Below are 23,544 nucleotides of genomic sequence, written 5' to 3' on the forward strand. Positions count from 1 at the left end.
AACACACCCACAGAGTCACTCATCCCCCCCAACACACCCACAGAGCCCAACACACCCACAGAGCCACTCATCCCCCCCAACACACCCACAGAGCCACTCATCCCCCCAACACACCCACAGAGCCACTCATCCCCCCCCAACACCCACAGAGCTACTCACCCCCCCCACCCACAGAGCCACTCCCCCCCCCAACACCCACAGAGCCACTCATCCCCCCCCCAACACACCCACAGAGCCACTCATCCCCCCCCAACACACCCACAGAGCCACTCACCCCCCCCAACACCCACAGAGCCACTCATCCCCCCCCAACACACCCACAGAGCCACTCATCCCCCCCAACACACCCACAGAGCCACTCATCCCCCCCCAACACACCCACAGAGCCACTCATCCCCCCCCCAACACACCCACAGAGCCACTCATCCCCCCCCAACACACCCACAGAGCCACTCATCCCCCAACACACCCACAGAGCCACTCATCCCCCCCCCAACACACCCACAGAGCCACTCACCACCCCCCCCAACACCCACAGAGCCACTCATCCCCCCCCAACACACCCACAGAGCCACTCACCCCCCCCAACACACCCACAGAGCCACTCATCCCCCCCCAACACACCCACAGAGCCACTCACCCCCCAACACCCACAGAGCTACTCATCCCCCAACACCCACAGAGCTACTCATCCCCCCAACACCCACAGAGCTACTCATCCCCCCCCAACACCCACAGAGCTACTCATCCCCCCCAACACACCCACAGAGCTACTCACCACTCGTGTCGTTATTAGCGTCCAAGGCTTCCACTATCAACGTGTATGACCTCTGGGGAAGACAAAGAGTTCAGGGTCAACAACCAAACAACATCTGAACATGAAAAAATATATATCAACTCAGCAAAAAAAAAAAGAAACGTCCCTTTTCCAGGACCCTGCCTTTCAAAGATAATTTATAAACATCCAAATAACGTCACAGATCTTTATTGTAAAGGGTTTAAACACTGTTTCCCATGCTTGTTCAATGAACCATAAACAATTAATGAACATGCACCTGTGGAACGATCTTAAGACACTAACAGCTTACAGACGGTAGGCAATTAAGGTCACAGTTATGAAAACATAGGACACTAAAGAGGACTTTCTACTGACTCTGCAAAAGAGCAAAAGAAAGATGCCCAGGCGTGAACGTGCCTTAGGCATGCTGCAAGGAGGCATGAGGACTGCATGAGGCCAGGGCAATACATTGCAATGTCTACACTGTGAGAGGCCTAAGGCAGCGATACAGGGAGACAGGACGTACAGCTGATCATCCTCGCAGTGGCAGACCACGTGTAACAACAGCTGTACAGGATCGGTACATCAGAACATCACAGCTGCGGGACAGGTACAGGATGGCAACAACAACTGCCCAGAGTTACACCAGGAATGCACAATCCCTCCATCAGTGCTCAGACTGTCCATAATAGGCTGAGAGATGCTGGACAGAGGGCTTGTAGGCCTGTAGTAAGGCAGGTCCTCACCCGACATCTCCGGCAACAGGAGATGCACTGCAGTACTTAATGCCACACCAGATACTGACTGTTACTTTTGATTTTGACCCCCCCCTTTGTTCAGGGACACATTATTCAATTTCTGTTATTCACATGTCTGTGGAACTTGTTCAGTTTGTGTCTCAGTTGTTGAATCTTGTTCTGTTCATACAAATATTTACAAATGTTAAGTTTGCTGAAAATAAACGCAGTTGACAGTGAGAAGACATTTATTTTTGCTGATATATATATACAGTGCCTTGCGAAAGTATTCGGCCCCCTTGAACTTTGCGACCTTTTGCCACATTTCATTTCATTTCACTATCACAGTGCAGGTGCATTTATAGGGAGACTTGATTACACACAGGTGGATTGTATTTATCATCATTAGTCATTTAGGTCAACATTGGATCATTCAGAGATCCTCACTGAACTTCTGGAGAGAGTTTGCTGCACTGAAAGTAAAGGGGCTGAATAATTTTGCGCGCCCAATTTTTCAGTTTTTGATTTGTTAAAAAAGTTTGAAATATCCAATACATGTCGTTCCACTTCATGATTGTGTCCCACTTGTTGTTGATTCTTCACAAAAAAATACAGTTTTATATCTTTATGTTTGAAGCCTGAAATGTGGCAAAAGTTAGCAAAGTTCAAGGGGGCCGAATACTTTCGCAAGGCACTGTATATAAAACACTGAAAACCTCTAACAGCAACAGTTCAAACTAACAACAACACCATCTGCGATAGTATCTGGTGTCTGTGTGACTGCAAACTATAAAATTAGGATTGAGAATCCTAGAACGGGATCTTCTTGTGATGGTATGAAGGGCAGCCATTTTAGTCAGGGAGTTGGTCAACCATGGTTTGCCAACGCTGTGATAAATGATTTTAATCCATTCTTTTACATGATCCTATCTGCACTGTTTTAACTATAATAATAATAATAAATGCCATTTAGCAGACGCTTTTATCCAAAGCGACTTACAGTCATGTGTGCATACATTCTACGTATGGGTGGTCCCGGGGATCGAACCCACTACCCTGGCGTTACAAGCGCTATGCTCTACCAACTGAGCTACAGAAGGACCAGGCAGACCATTTAAGGAATTATCCCATAAATTGCTGAAATTAACTGCCAATATGCCAACATACCAGTCAAACAATGCTGTCAACCCACAGCCAGACACTGGCTCAAATCAGCTGAACAAAAATGAGACAAGTTGATAATACAACAAGAACTGCTATTGTCATATACAGTATATGCACATAATAGCATTTTTCGTGGGGTATTTCTTGCCAATTGAAAGGGTTTTCCATGCTAGCAGTCGTGCCTGTATGTCAGTCTCACAGTAGCAACGTAACTTGAACTACAACAAGACAATACATTTCAGGCATTCACAGCTTAGATTTTGATACACATTTAGTCTTAAATTTACTGTTAAGTGAACCTTGCATTGTTATACATAGATACCATTTTTGTAAATGATTTCAGGTGGGCTTAAAGTGTACAGTAGCACAACAAGCACTCCTTCTATAGAGAATGTAAATTGCAATAAATATGGCTGAATACTAACTTTGCATAATATTGTAGTCCATTGTGTATATTTATACCACAAACCACTGGTTTCCATGTATGTTATGAGGAGACGTTGCTGTTCTGTCTTTTCACCATTAATCACTGTTGCTCCAAATAAGCACGGTATGCTCTTACCACGCCCGGTATGCTCCTACCACGCACCGGTATGCTCCTACCACGCACCGGTATGCTCCTACCACGCACTGGTATGCTCCTACCACGCCCGATATTCTCCTACCATGCTCTGTTTTTCCCCACCACGCCCGGTATTCTCCTACCACGCCCGGTATTCTCCTACCACGCACCGGTATGCTCCTACCACGCACCGGTAAGCTCCTACCAAGCACCGGTATGCTCCTACCATGCACCGGTAAGCTCCTACAACACCCGGTATGCTCCTACCACGCACCGGTATGCTCCTACCACGCACCGGTAAGCTTCTACAACACCCGGTATGCTCCTACCACGCACCGGTATGCTCCTACCACACCCGGTATGCTCCTACCACGCCCGGTATGCTCCCACTAAGCTCCTACCACGCCCAGTATTCTCCTACCACGCCCGGTATGCTCCTACCACGCCCGGTATGCTCCTACCACGCCCGGTATGCTCCCACCACGCCCGGTATGCTCCCACTAAGCTCTTACCACGCCCGGTATTCTCCTACCACGCCCTGTATTCTCCTACCACGAAACATGGGATTGTGTGTTTTTATCTGTAAAATTCAATGAGCATAGATATATTTTGTTCAGATCTAAGTTGGTTAAAACACATGGCTACAGTTCTGCATATTATGAATCTAGCCATGGTGCCTTTAGCAAACATTACAACCAATTAGAATCCTCTAATCTCTCCAAGACATCTGGACAGGAAGTGATTGATGCAGAGAGAGAAGACGAAGACTAGGGTTGAGGGATAAAAGAAAATGGGACAAAAATACAAACAGATGAAGGAGAAGATGACTTTGGGACGACTACTCATGTAGTTCGGGCCGGGGCATTCTCATATTCCTTCATTCATCCCGGTGATTTGTGGTCCACCACCTGTACCTTTGTAATACACCAGTAGATTTGAAATTGTCAGCAGACAGGCTTTAGGAAGTTTCTAATGTTTGATCAAATATTTTAAGTCATAAAAAGTAAGAAAACTTCATGTGAGATTAATGTTTCATGTCATCTCCACTTATTTTCTTACAAAGATTAGGGCAATAAGGAGCCTTCAGAAAGATTAGGGCAATACGGAGCCTTCAGAAAGATCAGGGCAATACGGAGCCTTCAGAAAGATCAGGGCAATACGGAGCCTTCAGAAAGATCAGGGCAATACGGAGCCTTCAGAAAGATCAGGGCAATACGGAGCCTTTAGAAAGATTAGGGCAATACGGAGCCTTCAGAAAGATCAGGGCAATACGGAGCCTTTAGAAAGATCAGCAATACGGAGCCTTCAGAAAGATCAGGGCAATACAGAGCCTTCAGAAAGATCAGGGCAATACAGAGCCTTTAGAAAGATTAGGGCAATACGGAGCCTTTAGAAAGATCAGGGCAATACAGAGCCTTTAGAAAGATTAGGGCAATACAGAAAGATTAGGGCAATACAGAAAGATTAGGGCAATACAGAGCCTTCAGAAAGATTACAATACAGAGCCTTCAGAAAGATTAGGCAATACAGAAAGATTAGGGCAATACAGAAAGATTAGGGCAATACGGAGCCTTCAGAAAGATTAGGGCAATACAGAAAGATTAGGGCAATACAGAAAGATTAGGGCAATATGGAGCCTTCAGAAAGATTAGGGCAATACGGAGCCTTTAGAAAGATCAGGGCAATACGGAGCGTTCAGAAAGATCAGGGCAATACGGAGCGTAGAAAGATTAGGGCAATACAGAAAGATTAGGGCAATACAGAAAGATTAGGGCAATATGGAGCCTTCAGAAAGATTAGGGCAATGCGGAGCCTTTAGAAAGATCAGGGCACCGGAGCCTTCAGAAAGATCAGGGCAATACGGAGCCTTCAGAAAGATCAGGGCAACGGATCCTTCAGAAAGATCAGGGCAATACAGAGCCTTTAGAAAGATCAGGGCACCGGAGCCTTCAGAAAGATCAGGGCACCCGGAGCCTTCAGAAAGATCAGGGCAATACCAGAAAGATCAGGGCATGGAGCCTTCAGAAAGATCAGGGCAATACTCTACGGAGCCTTCAGAAAGATTAGGGCAATACAGAGCCTTCAGAAAGATCAGGGCCTACGGAGCCTTCAGAAAGATCAGGGCAATAAGGAGCCTTTATAAAGATTAGGGGCAATACGGAGCCTTCAGAAAGATCATGCAATCCTTCAGAAAGATCAGGGCAATACAGAGCCTTCAGAAAGATCAGGGCAATACTCCTTCACAGGGCACAGAGCCTTCGAAAGATTATTCAATCCCTTCAGAAAGATTAGGGCAATACGGAGCCTTCAGAAAGATATTCTCCTTCAGAAAGATTAGGGCAATACTGAGCCTTTATAAAGATCAGGGCAATGGAGCCTTCAGAAAGATCAGGGCAATTGGAGCCTTCAGAAAGATCAGGGCAATACGGAGCCTTCAGAAAGATCATGGGAGTCTTCAGAAAGATCAGGGCAATACGGAGCCTTCAGAAAGATCAGGGCAATCTGTAAAATTCAATGCATAGATATATTTTGGAGCCTTCAGAAAGATTAGGGCACAGTTCGGAGCCTTTAGAAAGATCAGGGCAATAGAGCCTTCAGAAAGATCAGGGCAAACATTACAGGGCAATACAGAGCCTTCAGAAAGATCCAATACAGAGCTCTTCAAACATCTGGACAGGAAGAAAGATTGATGCAGAGAGCCTTCAGAAAGATTAGGGCAAAGAGCCTTCAGAAAGATTAGGTTGAGGGATAAAGAAAATGGGCCAAAAGATACAAACAGATGAAAGATCAGGGCAAGATGCCTTCAGAAAGATCAGGGCAATACGGAGCCTTCAGAAAGATTAGGGCAATACGGAGCCTTCAGAAAGATTAGGGCAATACGGAGCCTTCAGAAAGATTAGGGCAATACGGAGCCTTCAGAAAGATCAGGGCAATACAGAGCCTTCAGAAAGATCAGGGCAATACGGAGCCTTCAGAAAGATTAGGGCAATACGGAGCCTTCAGAAAGATTAGGGCAATACAGAGCCTTTAGAAAGATTAGGGCAATATGGAGCCTTTAGAAAGATCAGGGCAATACAGAGCCTTTAGAAAGATTAGGGCAATACAGAAAGATTAGGGCAATACAGAAAGATTAGGGCAATCAGAGCCTTTAGAAAGATCAGGCAATTTCAGAAAGATCAGGGCAATTCTAATTTAGAAAGATCAAATATTTTCAGAAAGATCAGGGCAATAAGAGCCTTCAGAAAGATCAGGGCAATCAGAGCCTTTAGAAAGATTAGGGCAATACGGAGCCTTTAGAAAGATCAGGGCAATACAGAGCCTTTAGAAAGATCAGGGCAATACAGAGCCTTTAGAAAGATTAGGGCAATACAGAAAGATTAGGGCAATACAGAAAGATTAGGGCAATACAGAGCCTTTAGAAAGATCAGGGCAATACGGAGCCTTCAGAAAGATCAGGGCAATACGGAGCCTTTAGAAAGATCAGGGCAATACGGAGCCTTCAGAAAGATCAGGGCAATACAGAGCCTTCAGAAAGATCAGGGCAATACAGAGCCTTTAGAAAGATTAGGGCAATACGGAGCCTTTAGAAAGATCAGGGCAATACAGAGCCTTTAGAAAGATTAGGGCAATACAGAAAGATTAGGGCAATACAGAAAGATTAGGGCAATACAGAGCCTTCAGAAAGATTAGGGCAATACAGAGCCTTCAGAAAGATTAGGGCAATACAGAAAGATTAGGGCAATACAGAAAGATTAGGGCAATACGGAGCCTTCAGAAAGATTAGGGCAATACAGAAAGATTAGGGCAATACAGAAAGATTAGGGCAATATGGAGCCTTCAGAAAGATTAGGGCAATACGGAGCCTTCAGAAAGATTAGGGCAATACGGAGCCTTCAGAAAGATTAGGGCAATACGGAGCCTTTAGAAAGATCAGGGCAATACGGAGCGTTCAGAAAGATCAGGGCAATACGGAGCGTTCAGAAAGATTAGGGCAATACAGAAAGATTAGGGCAATACAGAAAGATTAGGGCAATATGGAGCCTTCAGAAAGATTAGGGCAATACGGAGCCTTCAGAAAGATTAGGGCAATACGGAGCCTTCAGAAAGATCAGGGCAATACGGAGCCTTCAGAAAGATCAGGGCAATACGGAGCCTTCAGAAAGATCAGGGCAATACGGAGCCTTCAGAAAGATTAGGGCAATACGGAGCCTTCAGAAAGATTAGGGCAATACGGAGCCTTCAGAAAGATCAGGGCAATACGGAGCCTTCAGAAAGATCAGGGCAATACGGAGCCTTCAGAAAGATCAGGGCAATACGGAGCCTTCAGAAAGATTAGGGCAATACAGAGCCTTCAGAAAGATCAGGGCAATACGGAGCCTTCAGAAAGATCAGGGCAATAAGGAGCCTTCAGAAAGATTAGGGCAATACGGAGCCTTCAGAAAGATTAGGGCAATACGGAGCGTTCAGAAAGATCAGGGCAATACGGAGCCTTCAGAAAGATTAGGGCAATAAGGAGCCTTCAGAAAGATTAGGGCAATACGGAGCGTTCAGAAAGATCAGGGCAATACGGAGCCGTTATTTCACTGGCCACACACCCCATAATGTCAAAGTGGAATAATATCCATTTTTGTTTTACAAATAAAAAAAATGAAAAGCTGAAATGTCTTGAGTCAATAAGTGTTCAACCCCTTTGTTATGGCAGGCCTAAAGTTCATGAGTAAATATTAACAAGTCATTAAATATGGAAATGGACTCATTGTGCAATAAGTGTTTAACATGATTTTTGCAGCCAGTTCACGAGTGATACAAGTCAGTGTTCGACGTCCATCTGTGTCTGAGGACATTGGGAGATGACGTGGAAAATGGAAACTAGGGGGCAACAGTAAGCAGTAAGTAACCTTCAAGAAGAGTGTTGTGGACGGGGATGGCAGATGGGCATCTGGTGCCAAAGGACCAGCAATAGTTGGGTTTTTTTTCTGCGATTTTTGTTTTAAGTTTATCCCAAACCTTCACCGGAGTCAATCTCAAATCTTAACCGGAGTCAATACCAAACCTTAACCGGAGTCAATACCAAACCTTAACCGGAGTCAATACCAAACCTTAACCGGAGTCAATCCCAAACCTTAACCGGAGTCAATCCCAAACCTTAACCGGAGTCAATACCAAACCTTAACCGGAGTCAATACCAAACCTTAACCGGAGTCAATACCAAACCTTAACTGGAGTCAATACCTCAAGATTTTCAGAGGTAATGACTAAACTTACAAAATGTGACTTTTGGAAACAACTTCTGAATTTTACATTTGAGAAACATGGATGAACTTATGATTGACTACCTCATCTCTGTACCCCACACATACAATTATCAGTTGAGCTTTGCATTTCAAACACCGATTCAACCACAAACGATAAGGGAGGTTTTCCAATGCCTCACAAAGGGCACATATTGGTAGGTGTGTAAAATAATAATGATAATAATAATAAAAAACCAAACATTGAATAATATTTTTATGATAGTGAGTTTATTAATGACACCTTGGATGGTGTATCAATACAACCAGTCACGCCAAAGATACAGGCGTCCTTCCTAACTCAGTTGCCGGGGGGAAAAGAACCACCAGTTTGAGTTTAATGGCTGTGATGAGAAAACTGGATCAACAATCAACAATACTAACCTAATTGACAGAGTGAAAAGAAGGAAGCCTGTACAGAATAAACTATTCCAAAACATGCATCCTGTTTGCAACAAGTCACTAAAGTAATACTTCAGAAAATGTGGCAAAGCAATTCACTTTTGTCCTGAATACATATTACTGAATACCACTCTCCATGTTTTCAAGCATAGTGGTGTCTGCATCATGTTATGGGTATGCTTGTAGGACTGGGGAGTTTTCAGGATTAAAAAGAAATGGAATGGAGCTAAGGCAAAATCCTAGAGGAAAACCTGGTTCAGTCTGCTTTCCACCAGACACTGGGAGACGAATTCACCTTTCAGCAGGACAATAACCTGGTTCAGTCTGCTTTCCACGAGTCACTGAGGGATGAATTCACCTTTCAGCAGGACAATAACCTGGTTCAGTCTGCTTTCCAACAGACACTGGGAGATGAATTCACCTTTCAGCAGGACAATAACCTGGTTCAGTCTGCTTTCTCCAGACACTGGGAGAGGAATTCACCTTTCAGCAGGACAATAACCTGGTTCAGTCTGCTTTGCACCAGAAACTGGGAGATGAATTCATCTTTCAGCAGGACAATAACCTGGTTCACTCTGCTTTCCACCAGACACTGGGAGATTAATTCACCTTTCATCAGTACAATAACCTGGTTCAGTCTGCTTTCCACCAGACACTGGGAGAGGAATTCACCTTTCAGCAGGACAATAACCTGGTTCAGTCTGCTTTCCACCAGACACTGGGAGACGAATTCACCTTTCAGCTGGACAATAACCTGGTTCAGTCTGCTTTCCACCAGACACTGGGAGATGAATTCACCTTTCATCAGGACAATAACCTGGTTCAGTCTGCTTTCCACCAGACACTGGGAGACAAATTCACCTTTCAGCAGGACAATAACCTGGTTCAGTCTGCTTTCCACCAGACACTGGGAGATTAATTCACCTTTCAGCAGGACAATAACCTGGTTCAGTCTGCTTTCCACCAGACACTGGGAGATGAATTCACCTTTCAGCAGGACAATAACCTGGCTCAGTCTGCTTTCCACCAGACACTGGGAGATTAATTCACCTTTCATCAGGACAATAACCTGGTTCAGTCTGCTTTCCACCAGACACTGGGAGAGGAATTCACCTTTCAGCAGGACAATAACCTGGTTCAGTCTGCTTTCCACCAGACACTGGGAGATTAATTCACCTTTCAGCAGGACAATAACCTGGTTCAGTCTGCTTTCCACCAGACACTGGGAGATGAATTCACCTTTCAGCAGGACAATAACCTGGTTCAGTCTGCTTTCCACCAGACACTGGGAGATTAATTCACCTTTCATCAGGACAATAACCTGGTTCAGTCTGCTTTCCACCAGACACTGGGAGATGAATTCACCTTTCAGCAGGACAATAACCTGGTTCAGTCTGCTTTCCACCAGACACTGGGAGATGAATTCACCTTTCAGCAGGACAATAACCTGGTTCAGTCTGCTTTCCACCAGACACTGGGAGATGAATTCACCTTTCAGCAGGACAATAACCTCAGTCTGCTTTCCAGACACTGGGAGATTAATTCACCTTTCATCAGGACAATAACCTGGTTCAGTCTGCTTTCCACCAGACACTGGGAGATGAATTCACCTTTCAGCAGGACAATAACCTGGTTCAGTCTGCTTTCCACCAGACACTGGGAGATGAATTCACCTTTCAGCAGGACAATAACCTGGTTCAGTCTGCTTTCCACCAGACACTGGGAGATGAATTCACCTTTCAGCAGGACAATAACCTGGTTCAGTCTGCTTTCCACCAGACACTGGGAGATTAATTCACCTTTCAGCAGGACAATAACCTGGTTCAGTCTGCTTTCCACCAGACACTGGGAGATGAATTCACCTTTCAGCAGGACAATAACCTGGTTCAGTCTGCTTTCCACCAGACACTGGGAGATGAATTCACCTTTCAGCAGGACAATAACCTGGTTCAGTCTGCTTTCCACCAGACACTGGGAGATGAATTCACCTTTCAGCAGGACAATAACCTGGTTCAGTCTGCTTTCCACCAGACACTGGGAGATGAATTCACCTTTCAGCAGGACAATAACCTGGTTCAGTCTGAGATGAATTCACCTTTCAGCAGGACAATAACCTGGTTCAGTCTGCTTTCCACCAGACACTGGGAGATGAATTCACCTTGGTGTTTTTTCCTATTTTGTTGCCTTACAACCTGGAATTAAAATAGACTTTTTGGGGGGGGATGTTGTATCATTTGATTTACACAACATGCCTTCCACTTTGAAGATGCAAAATATATTTTATCATTAAACAAGAGATAGGACCAAAAAACAGAACTTGAGCGTGCATAACGAATCACCGCCCCAAAGTCAATACTTTGTTGAGCCACCTGCTGCAGCAATTATGGCACATCTAGCCACTGGGATGTTTTCCCATTCTTTCAAGGCAAAACTGCTCCAGCTCCTTCAAGTTGGATGGGTTCCGCTGGTGTACAGCAATCTTTAAGTCATACCACATATTCTGAATTGGATTGAGGTCTGGGCTTTGACTAGGCCATTCCAAGACATTTAAATGTTTCCCCTTAAACCACTTGAGTGTTGCTTTAGCAGTATGCTTAGGGTTATTGTCCTGCTGGAAGGTGAACCTCTGTCCCAGTTTCAAATCTCTGGAAGACAATGAGGTTTCCCTCAAGAATTTCTCTGTATTTAGCACCATCCATCAATCCTTCAATTCTGACCAGTTTCCAAGTCCCTGCCGATGAAAAACATGATGTTCTCGGGGTGATGAGAGGTGTTGAGTTTGCGCCAGACATAGAGTTTTCCTTAATGGCCAAAAAGCTCAATTTTAGTCTCCTCTGTCCAGAGTACCTTCTTCCATATGTTTGGGGAGTCAAACACATGCCTTTTGGCGAACACCAAATGTGTTTGCTTATTTTTTTCTTTAAGCAATGGCTTTTTTTCTGGACCCTTTGACGTAACTTCCATAAAGCCCAGCTCTGTGGAGTTTACGGCTTAAAGTGCTCCTATAGACAGATACTTCAATCTCCACAATGGAGTTTTGCAGCTCCTCCAGGGTTATCTTTGGTCTCTTTGTTTCCTCTGATTACTGCCCTCCTTGCCTGGTCCGTGAGATTAGGTGGGCGGCCCTCTCTTGGCAGGTTTGTTGTGGTGCCATATTCTTTCCATTTATGAATGGATTTAATGGTGCTCAAAGTTACAGATATTTTTCATAACCCAACCCTGATCTGTACTTCTCTACAACTTTGTCCCTGACATGTTTGGAGAGCTCCTTGGTCTTCATGGTGCCCCTTGCTTAGTGGTGTTGCTGACTCTGGGGCCTTTCAGAACAGGTGTATATATACACCGAGATCATGTGACACTTAACTAAAGTCCATCTGTGTGCAATCTAACTAATTGTGTGACTTCAGAAGGTAATTGGTTGCACCAGATCTAATTTAGAGGCTTCATAGCAAAGGGGCTGAATACATATGCACGCACCACTTTTCAGTTGTCATTTTTTTAAATATTTCTTTTTTAATAAACAAGTTATTTTTTTCATTTCACTTCACCAATTTGGACATATATAAACTTTATTTAACTGTGGCTAGATAACACTGCTGCTCCATCCTGGGTCTCTGACTCCTCTCTACAGATTAGGCGTCAAACAAAGAAACCAACAGTCCGACACCCTCTGAAGCTCCTGAGGCACCTGGTTTATTGTGTCAAGGCAGGACAACAGGACTGTCACAGCCTTCACCTCAAAACATGACTGCTAATCCTCTATGAACAGCCGTTCGGCAAAGGTTTGGACACACCTACTTAGGCCTACGATGTCCGGCAGACGCACCACAGACCCCTCCATACTGTGGTAGACGGAGAAGGATACAGTGATTTATTTACAATTCAAGGCACACTTAACCAGCATGGCTACCACAGCATTCTGCAGCGATACACCACCCCATCTGGTTTGGGCTTAGTGGGACTATCATTTGTTTTTCAACAGGACAATGACCCAACACACCTCCAGGCTGTGTAAGGGCTATTTGATCAAGAAGGAGAGTGATGGAGTGCTGCAGTCCTTAGATGACCTGGCCTCCACAATCACCAGACCTCAACCCAAATGAGAAGGTTTGGTGTGGTGCTCAGCATATGTGGGAACTCCTTCAAGAGTTTTGGAAAAGCCTTCCAGGTGAGGCTGGATAAGAGAATGCCAAGAGTGTGTCATCAAGGCAAGGGGTGGCTATTTTGAAGAAACTCAAAAACAAATCAAATTATATTTTACATAAACACTTTTTTTTGGTTACTACATGATTCCACGTTATTTCATAGTTGATGTCTTCATTATTATTCTACAATGTAGAAAATAGTAAAAATAAAGAAAACCCTGGAATGACTAAGTGTTTGTCCGGTTTGCTCAGCATATGTGGGAACAGTAGTAGTTAAACACATCTTGTAACCTTGTGGGGACACACAATTCAGTCCCATTCAAAATTACATTTTCCCTAACCCGTAGTCTTACCCTAACCCTACCCCAAAAACAAAACTTTAACCCTAGCTCTTAACCCTGGTACTGAGAGAGAGAGATACAGTTGAAGTCGGAAGTTTACATACACCTTAGCCAAATACACTGCTCAAAAAAATAAAGGGAACACTAAAATAATACATCCTAGATCTGAATGAATTAAATATTCTTATTAAATACTTTCTTCTATACATAGTTGAATGTGCTGACAACAAAATCACACAAAAATGATCAATGGAAATCAAATTTATCAACCCATGGAGGTCTGGATTTGGAGTCACACTCAAAATTAAAGTGGAAAACCGCAAAATGCCACCCCACACCATGACTGACCCACCCCCAAACCGGTCATGCTGGAGGATGTTGCAGGCAGCAGAACGTTCTCCACGGCGTCTCCAGACTCTGTCACATCTGTCACGTGCTCAGTGTGAAACTGCTTTCATCTGTGAAGAGCACAGGGCGCCAGTGGCGAATTTGCCAATCTTGGTGTTCTCTGGCAAATGCCAAACGTCCTGCACGGTGTTGGGCTGTAAGCACAACCCCCACCTGTGGACGTCAGGCCCTCATACCATCCTCATGGAGTCTGTTTCTGACCGTTTGAGCAGACACATGCACATTTGTGGCCTGCTGGAGGTCATTTTGCAGGGCTCTGGCAGTGCTCCTCCTGCTCCTCCTTGCACAAAGGCGGAGGTAGCGGTCCTGCTGCTGGGTTGTTGCCCTCCTACGGCCTCCTCCACGTCTCCTGATAGCGCCTCCATGCTCTGGACACTACGCTGACAGACACAGCAAACCTTCTTGCCACAGCTCGCATTGATGTGCCATCCTGGATGAGCTGCACTACCTGAGCCACTTGTGTGGGTTGTAGACTCAGTCTCATGCTACCACTAGAGTGAAAGCACAGCCAGCATTCAAAAGTGACCAAAACAAAACATCAGCCAGGAAGCATAGGAACTGAGAAGTGGTCTGTGGTCCCCACCTGCAGAACCACTCCTTTAATGGGGGTGTCTTGCTAATTGCCTATAATTTCCACCTGTTGTCTATTCCATTTGCACAACAGCATGTGAAATGTATTGTCAATCAGTGTTGCTTCCTAAGTGGACAGTTTGATTTAACAGAAGTGTGATTGACTTGGAGTTACATTGTATTGTTTAAGTGTTCCCTTCATTTTTTTGAGCAGTGTACATTTAAACTCAGTTTTTCACAATTCCTGACATTTAATCCTAGTAAAAATTCCCTTAGGTCAGTTAGTATCACCACTTTATTTTAAGAATGTGAAATGTCAGAATAATAGTAGAGAGAATGATTTATTTGATATTTTATTTCATTCATCACATTCCAAGTGGGTCAGAAGTTTACATACACTCAATTAGTAGTTGGTAGCATTGCCTTTCAATTGTTTAACTTGGGTTACATTTTTTGGGTAGCCTTCCACAAGCTTCCCAAAACAATTTTTGCCCATTCCTCCTGACAGAGCTGGTGTAAATGAGTCAGGTTGGTAAGCCTCCTTGCTCGCACACACTTTTTCAGTTCTGCCCACAATTTCTATATGGGATTGAGGTCAGAGCTTTGTGATGGCCACTCCAATACCTTGACATTGTTGTCCTTAAGCCATTTTGCCACAACTCTGGAAGTACGCTTGGGGTTATTGTCCACTTGGAAGACCCATTTGTAATCAAGCTTTAACTTCCTGACTGATGTCTTGAAATGTTGCTTCAATATATCCACATAATTTTTATTCCTCATGATGCCATCTATTTTGTGAAGTGCACCCGTCCATCCTGCAGCAAAGCACCCCCATAACATTATTTTATTTATTTCACCTTTATTTAACCAGGTCGGTTGCTAGGTGTTTTTATAATGTTTATTTCACCTGTATTTAACCAGAGGGGCTAGTTGAGAACAAGTTCTCATTTACAACTGCGACCTGGCCGTGATAAAGCATAGCAGTGTGACAATTCGACAGAGTTACACATGGAATAAACAAAACATTCAATCAGTAATACAGTAGAACAAAATAAAACGTCTATAAACAGCAAATGAGGTAAGTTAAGGAAATAAATAGACCATGGTGGCGATGTAATTACAGTATAGCAATTAAACACTGGATGGTAGATCGGCAGAAGATGAATGTGCAGGTAGAGATACTGGGGTGCAAATGAGCAAAATAAATAAATACCAGTATGGGGATGAGGTAGGTAGGTTGATGGGCTGTTTATAGATGAGCTATGTACAGGTGCAGTGATCTGTGAGCTGCTCTGACAACTGGTGCTTAAAGTTAGTGAGGGAGATATGAGTCTCTCGCTTCAAAGATTTTTGCAATTCGTTCCAGTCATGGGCAGCAGAGAACTGGAAGGAAAGACGACCAAAGGAGGAATTGGCTTTGGGGGTGACCAGTGAGATATACCTGCTACAGCGCGTGCTACGAGTGGGTGCTGCTATGGTGACATGATGCTGACACCCCCACAACATGATGCTGACACCCCCACAACATGATGCTGACACCCCCACAACATGATGCTGACACCCCCACAACATGATGCTGACACCCCAGTCCTTGGTTCCAAATATTGGGGAACATGCCAGAGCTGAGGATGATGTTAAAGAGTTTAAGTATTTAAGCCAATTGGAGTTTGAGGACTGTATATTTGATAATTTCATTGAGGATACCATCAACACCACAGAACCCACTTTTTGGGTTGGAGGGTTTTTATTTTGTCCTGTAGTTCATTCAATGTAATTGGAGAATCCAGTGGGTCCTGGTCTTTAATAGTTGATTCTAAGATTTGTATTTGATCATGTATATGCCTCTTTGGGATAGGGGGCAGCATTTTCACTTTTGGAGAAATAGAGTGCCCAATTTCAACTTCCTGCTACTCATGCCAATAATACAAGATAAGCATATTATTAGTAGATTTGGATAGAAAACACTCTGAAGTTTCTAAAACGGTTTGAATCATGACTGAATATAACAGAACTTATGATGTAGCAGGCAAAACCCTGAGGACAAACCATTCAGAATTATTATTTTTTAGGTCACTGTCTATTCGGACTGTTGGGCTTTCATTGGGAAACGAGATTTCTTAGGAACCTGTTTGCAGTTCCTACCGCTTCCACTGGATGTCACCAGTCTTTGGAAATTGGTTGAGGTTAATTTAAGTTATTCCTTTGTGTAATGAAGAAGTACGGTCATCTTTGATCAGGGTATGTGTACTGTTTGAGAGTTGCGCAAGACTAGAAAAGTAGCGTTAGTTTGTGATCCTCCTGTATTGAAAACAGATAGACCCGGCTTCAATTTGATCGATTATCAACGTTTAAAAATACCTAAAGTTGTATTAAAAAAGTAGTTTGAAATGTTTTGGCAAAGTTTACAGGTAATTTTTGAGATATTTTGTAGTGACGTTGCGCAAGTTGGAAGCAGTTTTTTTTCTGGATCAAATGCACCAAATAAAATTGACATTTTATATAGATAGATATAGATATATATCGACGGAATTAACCGAACAAAAGGACCATTTGTGATGTTTATGGGACATATTGGAGTGCCATCAAAAGAAGCTCGTCAAAGGTAAGGTATGTTTTCTATTATATTTCTACGTTTTGTGTGGGTCCTGCAGGGTTGAAATATGCTACTCTCTCTTTGTTTACTGTTGTGCTATCATCAGATAATAGCTTCTTATGCTTTCGCCGAAAAGCCCTTTTGAAATCTGACATGTTGGCTGGATTCACAATGAGCGTAGCTTTAATTTGGTATCTTACATGTGTGATTTAAACTTGGAATTTTATTGTATTTTATTTGAGAGAGAGGTTAAACAGGTCAACATTTTTCTTAAGTTGTCTGTTAGACATTTTTAGATTTGATAGGGAAGCTGAGAGGTCAAATATACTGTTTAGGTTTTCTACTGCCATGTTTACACCTTCACTATTACAGTGGAACGTTTTGTCCAGGAAGTTGTCTAAAAGGGATTGAATGTGTTGTTGCCTAATTGTTTTTTGGTAGATTTCCACACGACTTTCCTTCCATCGCTCGGCTCCGGGCAGCCGAGCGGAAATGGAGGAAAACTCGCCTCCCTGCGGACCTGGCATCCTTTCACTCCCTCCTCTCTACATTTTCCTCCTCTGTCTCTGGTGCTAAAGCCACTTTCTACCACTCTAAATTCCAAGCATCTGCCTCTAACCCTAGGAAGCTCTTTGCCACCTTCTCCTCCCTCCTGAATCCTCCCCCCCCCCCTCCTCCCTCTCTGCAGATGACTTCGTCAACCATTTTGAAAAGAAGGTCGACGACATCCGATCCTCGTTTGCTAAGTCAAACGACACCGCTGGTTCTGCTCACACTGCCCTACCCTGTGCTCTGACCTCTTTCTCCCCTCTCTCTCCAGATGAAATCTCGCGTCTTGTGACGGCCGGCCGCCCAACAACCTGCCCGCTTGACCCTATCCCCTCCTCTCTTCTCCAGACCATTTCCGGAGACCTTCTCCCTTACCTCACCTCGCTCATCAATTCATCCCTGACCGCTGGCTACGTCCCTTCCGTCTTCAAGAGAGCGAGAGTTGCACCCCTTCTAAAAAAACCTACACTCGATCCCTCCGATGTCAACAACTACAGACCAGTATCCCTTCTTTCTTTACTCTCCAAAACTCTTGAACGTGCCGTCCTTGGCCAGCTCTACCGCTATCTCTCTCAGAATGACCTTCTTGATCCAAATCAGTCAGGTTTCAAGACTAGTCATTCAACTGAGACTGCTCTTCTCTGTATCACGGAGGCGCTCCGCACCGCTAAAGCAAACTCTCTCTCCTCTGCTCTCATCCTTCTAGACCTATCGGCTGCCTTCGATACTGTGAACCATCAGATCCTCCTCTCCACCCTCTCCGAGTTGGGCATCTCCGGCGCGGCCCACACTTGGATTGCGTCCTACCTGACAGGTCGCTCCTACCAGGTGGCGTGGCGAGAATCTGTCTCCTCACCACGCGCTCTCACCACTGGTGTCCCCCAGGGCTCTGTTCTAGGCCCTCTCCTATTCTCGCTATACACCAAGTCACTTGGCTCTGTCATAACCTCACATGGTCTCTCCTATCATTGCTATGCAGACGACACACAATTAATCTTCTCCTTTCCCCCTTCTGATGACCAGGTATCGAATCGCATCTCTGCATGTCTGGCAGACATATCAGTGTGGATGACGGATCACCACCTCAAGCTGAGCCTCGGCAAGACGGAGCTGCTCTTCCTCCCGGGGAAGGACTGCCCGTTCCATGATCTCGCCATCACGGTTGACAACTCCATTGTGTCCTCCTCCCAGAGCGCTAAGAACCTTGGCGTGATCCTGGACAACACCCTGTCGTTCTCAACTAACATCAAGGCGGTGGCCCGTTCCTGTAGGTTCATGCTCTACAACATCCGCAGAGTACGACCCTGCCTCACACAGGAAGCGGTGCAGGTCCTAATCCAGGCACTTGTCATCTCCCGTCTGGATTACTGCAACTCGCTGTTGGCTGGGCTCCCTGCCTGTGCCATTAAACCCCTACAACTCATCCAGAACGCCGCAGCCCGTCTGGTGTTCAACCTTCCCAAGTTCTCTCACGTCACCCCGCTCCCTCCACTGGCTTCCAGATGAAGCTCGCATCCGCTACAAGACCATGGTGCTTGCCTACGGAGCTGTGAGGGGAACGGCATCTCAGTACCTCCAGGCTCTGATCAGGCCCTACACCCAAACAAGGGCACTGCGTTCATCCACCTCTGGCCTGCTCGCCTCCCTACCACTGAGGAAGTACAGTTCCCGCTCAGCCCAGTCAAAACTGTTCGCTGCTCTGGCCCCCCAATGGTGGAACAAACTCCCTCACGACGCCAGGACAGCGGAGTCAATCACCACCTTCCGGAGACACCTGAAACCCCACCTCTTTAAGGAATACCTAGGATAGGATAAAGTAATCCTTCTCACCCCCCTTAAAAGATTTAGATGCACTATTGTAAAGTGGCTGTTCCACTGGATGTCATAAGGTGAATGCACCAATTTGTAAGTCGCTCTGGATAAGAGCGTCTGCTAAATGACTTAAATGTAATGTAAATGTATAGCATTTCTTAATATTATTCAGTTCCTTTGGCTTTGATGCCTCATGACTGAGTATTGCTCTGTTTAAGTAGACTGTGATTTTGCTGTGGTCTGATAGGGGTGTCAGTGGGCTGACTGTGAACGCTCTGAGAGACTCTGGGTTGAGGTCAGTGATAAAGTAGTCTACAGTACTACTGCCAAGAGATGAGCTATAGGTGTACCTACCATAGGAGTCCCCTCGAAGCCTACCATTGACTATGTAAATACCCAGCCTGCAACAGAGCTGCAGGAGTTGTGACCCGGTTTTGTTGGTTATGATGTCATAGTTGTGCCTTGGGGGGCATATGGGGGAGGGAATGCTGTCACCTCCAGGGTAGGTGTTTGTCCCCCTGTGTGCTGAGGGTGTCAGAGGGAATCTTCTCTGTGGCTGTGAATGGAGCTATTGTACATGGTTACAATCAGCTTGGCAGATTGTTCATCCCATTGACTTTAGATTTAGTCAACCCTGTGATGTTGTAGACATTGGCAGGACCTGGCGATCAGTTTGCCCACAGATAGCCTTATGCTGCTTGTGCAGGCGACTAAGGTCCATGTTGATATCAATGTCATGACAACTTGATAACACAAATTAACGAAAACAGAAAACTTTCCATAAGAAAAAAAAAGACTGTTTCAAGTCTCTCATTATAGTAAACTACCCGGACATGGAACATTATTTAAATGGATGGACTTATCTCAGCAATGCTCTGATGACAGCTGTACACGATAGGGTCAGACAGGGTTCCATTTCAGTCTTGATGGGTCTTGGCCCTAGTTGCCGTTGTACAGAACAACAGAGGAGGTCTTTCCCCATTGGTTAGGCCTAGAGGTCGCTATAATAGAATGGAGGCAGTCTTTCTTTGAGCTCAGTCTTCCTCCCCCTCCCAGGTGTCTCTGTACTTCAGCAAGCAGCAACAATCACCAGGGTTAGTTATCATATCAACTCTTTGTACTCAGAAAATTGATTGGCTCTTGTGGACAGACGGCAGAGGTGGGTGATTGGTTGGGTGCAACTGGTTGATAAAAAGGGACATGGAAAAAGGACTGAAGCTCTGCTGGGCCTGGCCTGCTGTCCCTCCCAGCTATGCCCATCACTGGGCCTGGCCTGCTGTCCCTCCCAGCTATGTCTGCCACTGGGCCTGGCCTGCTGTCCCTCCCAGCTATGTCTGCCACTGGGCCTGGCCTGCTGTCCCTCCCAGCTATGTCTGCCACTGGGCCTGGCCTGCTGTCCCTCCCAGCTATGTCTGCCACTGGGCCTGGCCTGCTGTCCCTCCCAGCTATGCCCGTCACTGGGCCTGGCCTGCTGTCCCTCCCAGCTATGTCTGCCACTGGGCCTGGCCTGCTGTCCCTCCCAGCTATGTCTGCCACTGGGCCTGGCCTGCTGTCCCTCCCAGCTATGCCCGTCACTGGGCCTGGCCTGCTGTCCATCCCAGCTATGTCTGCCACTGGGCCTGGCCTGCTGTCCCTCCCAGCTATGTCTGCCACTGGGCCTGGCCTGCTGTCCCTCCCAGCTATGTCTGCCACTGGGCCTGGCCTGCTGTCCCTCCCAGCTATGTCTGCCACTGGGCCTGGCCTGCTGTCCCTCCCAGCTATGTCTGCCACTGGGCCTGGCCTGCTGTCCCTCCCAGCTATGTCTGCCACTGGGCCTGGCCTGCTGTCCATCCCAGCTATGTCTGCCACTGGGCCTGGCCTGCTGTCCCTCCCAGCTATGTCTGCCACTGGGCCTGGCCTGGCTGTCCCTCCCAGCTATGTCTGCCACTGGGCCTGGCCTGCTGTCCCTCCCAGCTATGTCTGCCACTGGGCCTGGCCTGCTGTCCTCCCAGCTATGTCTGCCACTGGGCCTGGCCTGCTGTCCCTCCCAGCTATGTCTGCCACTGGGCCTGGCCTGCTGTCCTCCCAGCTATGTCTGCCACTGGGCCTGGCCTGCTGTCCCTCCCAGCTATGTCTGTCACTGGGCCTGGCCTGCTGTCCCTCCCAGCTATGTCTGCCACTGGGCCTGGCTGTCCCTCCCAGCTATGTCTGCCACTGGGCCTGGCCTGCTGTCACTCCCAGCTATGTCTGCCACTGGGCCTGGCCTGCTGTCCCTCCCAGCTATGCCCGCCACTGGGCCTGGCCTGCTGTCCCTCCCAGCTATGCCTGCCACTGGGCCTGGCCGGCTGTCCCTCCCAGCTATGCCTGCCACTGGGCCTGGCCGGCTGTCCCTCCCAGCTATGTCTGCCACTGGGCCTGGCCTGGCCTGCTGTCCCTCCCAGCTATGTGTGCCACTGGGCCTGGGCCTGGCCTGCTGTCACTCCCAGCTATGTGTGCCACTGGGCCTGGGCCTGGCCTGCTGTCCCTCCCAACTATGTCTGCCACTGGGCCTGGGCTTGGCCTGCTGTCCCTCCCGGCTATGTCTGCCACTGGGCCTGGGCCTAGCCTGCTGTCCCTCCCAGCTATGTCTGCCACTGGGCCTGGCCTGCTGTCCCTCCCAGCTATGTCTGCCACTAGGCCTGGCCTGCTGTCCCTCCCAGCTATGTCTGCCACTGGGCCTGGCCTGCTGTCCCTCCCAGCTATGTCTGCCACTGGGCCTGGCCTGCTGTCCCTCCCAGCTATGTCTGCCACTGGGCCTGGCCTGCTGTCCATCCCAGCTATGTCTGTCACTGGGCCTGGCCTGCTGTCCATCCCAGCTAGGTCTGCCACTGGGCCTAGCCTGCTGTCCCTCCCAGCTATGTCTGCCACTGGGCCTGGCCTGCTGTCCCTCCCAGCTATGTCTGTCACTGGGCCTGGCCTGCTGTCCATCCCAGCTAGGTCTGCCACTGGGCCTGGCCTGCTGTCCTCCCAGCTATGTCTGCCACTGGGCCTGGCCTGCTGTCCCTCCCAGCTATGTCTGCCACTGGGCCTGGCCTGCTGTCCCTCCCAGCTATGCCCGTCACTGGGCCTGGCCTGCTGTCCCTCCCGGCTATACCTGCCACTGGGCCTGGCCTGCTGTCCATCCCAGCTATGTCCGTCACTGGGCCTGGCCTGCTGTCCCTCCCAGCTATGTCTGCCACTGGGCCTAGCCTGCTGTCCCTCCCAGCTATGTCTGCCACTGGGCCTGGCCTGCTGTCCATCCCAGCTATGTCCGTCACTGGGCCTGGCCTGCTGTCCCTCCCAGCTATGTCTGTCACTGGGCCTGGCCTGCTGTCCCTCCCAGCTATGTCTGCCACTGGGCCTGGCCTGCTGTCCCTCCCAGCTATGTCTGTCACTGGGCCTGGCCGGCTGTCCCTCCCAGCTATGTCTGCCACTGGGCCTGGCCTGCTGTCCCTCCCAGCTATGTCTGTCACTGGGCCTGGCCTGCTGTCCCTCCCAGCTATGTCTGCCACTGGGCCTGGCCTGCTGTCCCTCCCAGCTATGTCTGCCACTGGGCCTGGCCGGCTGTCCCTCCCAGCTATGTCTGCCACTGGGCCTGGCCGGCTGTCCCTCCCAGCTATGTCTGCCACTGGGCCTGGCCTGGCCTGCTGTCCCTCCCAGCTATGTGTGCCACTGGGCCTGGGCCTGGCCTGCTGTCACTCCCAGCTATGTGTGCCACTGGGCCTGGGCCTGGCCTGACAGACCCTCCCAACTATGTCTGCCACTGGGCCTGGGCTTGGCCTGCTGTCCCTCCCGGCTATGTCTGCCACTGGGCCTGGGCCTAGCCTGCTGTCCCTCCCAGCTATGCCCGTCACTGGGCCTGGCCTGCTGTCCCTCCCAGCTACGCCCGTCACTGGGCCTGGCCTGCTGTCCCTCCCAGCTATGCCCGTCACTGGGCCTGGCCTGCTGTCCATCCCAGCTATGTCTGCCACTGGGCCTGGCCTGCTGTCCCTCCCAGCTATGTCTGCCACTGGGCCTGGCCTGCTGTCCCTCCCAGCTATGTCTGTCACTGGGACTGGCCTGCTGTCCCTCCCAGCTATGCCCATCACTGGGCCTGGCCTGCTGTCCCTCCCAGCTATGTCTGCCACTGGGCCAAACAGCTGTCCCTCCCAGCTATGTCTGCCACTGGGCCTGGCCTGCTGTCCCTCCCAGCTAT

At 47.6% G+C, this 23,544-nt stretch overlaps 1 protein-coding gene across 9 annotated transcripts in view; it reads right to left on the reverse strand.

Moving 5' to 3' along the window:
• LOC127911283 (protein jagged-1b-like) overlaps nucleotides 1-23,544 on the reverse strand; it is a 251,790-nt gene that overhangs the window by 216,456 nt on the left and 11,790 nt on the right. For all 9 annotated transcript variants that reach the window (XR_008077703.1, XR_008077707.1, XR_008077702.1 and 6 more), the window contains exon 3: nucleotides 779-830. Coding sequence is in view for 2 of the 9 variants with exons in the window: in XM_052477450.1 (XP_052333410.1) it covers nucleotides 779-830 (52 nt within the window). In the remaining 7 variants the exon portion in view is untranslated. The remainder of the gene's footprint in view (nucleotides 1-778; nucleotides 831-23,544) is intronic.

Source organism: Oncorhynchus keta, chromosome 24 (genome assembly GCF_023373465.1).
Source record: "Oncorhynchus keta strain PuntledgeMale-10-30-2019 chromosome 24, Oket_V2, whole genome shotgun sequence".
NCBI lineage: Eukaryota > Metazoa > Chordata > Actinopteri > Salmoniformes > Salmonidae > Oncorhynchus > Oncorhynchus keta.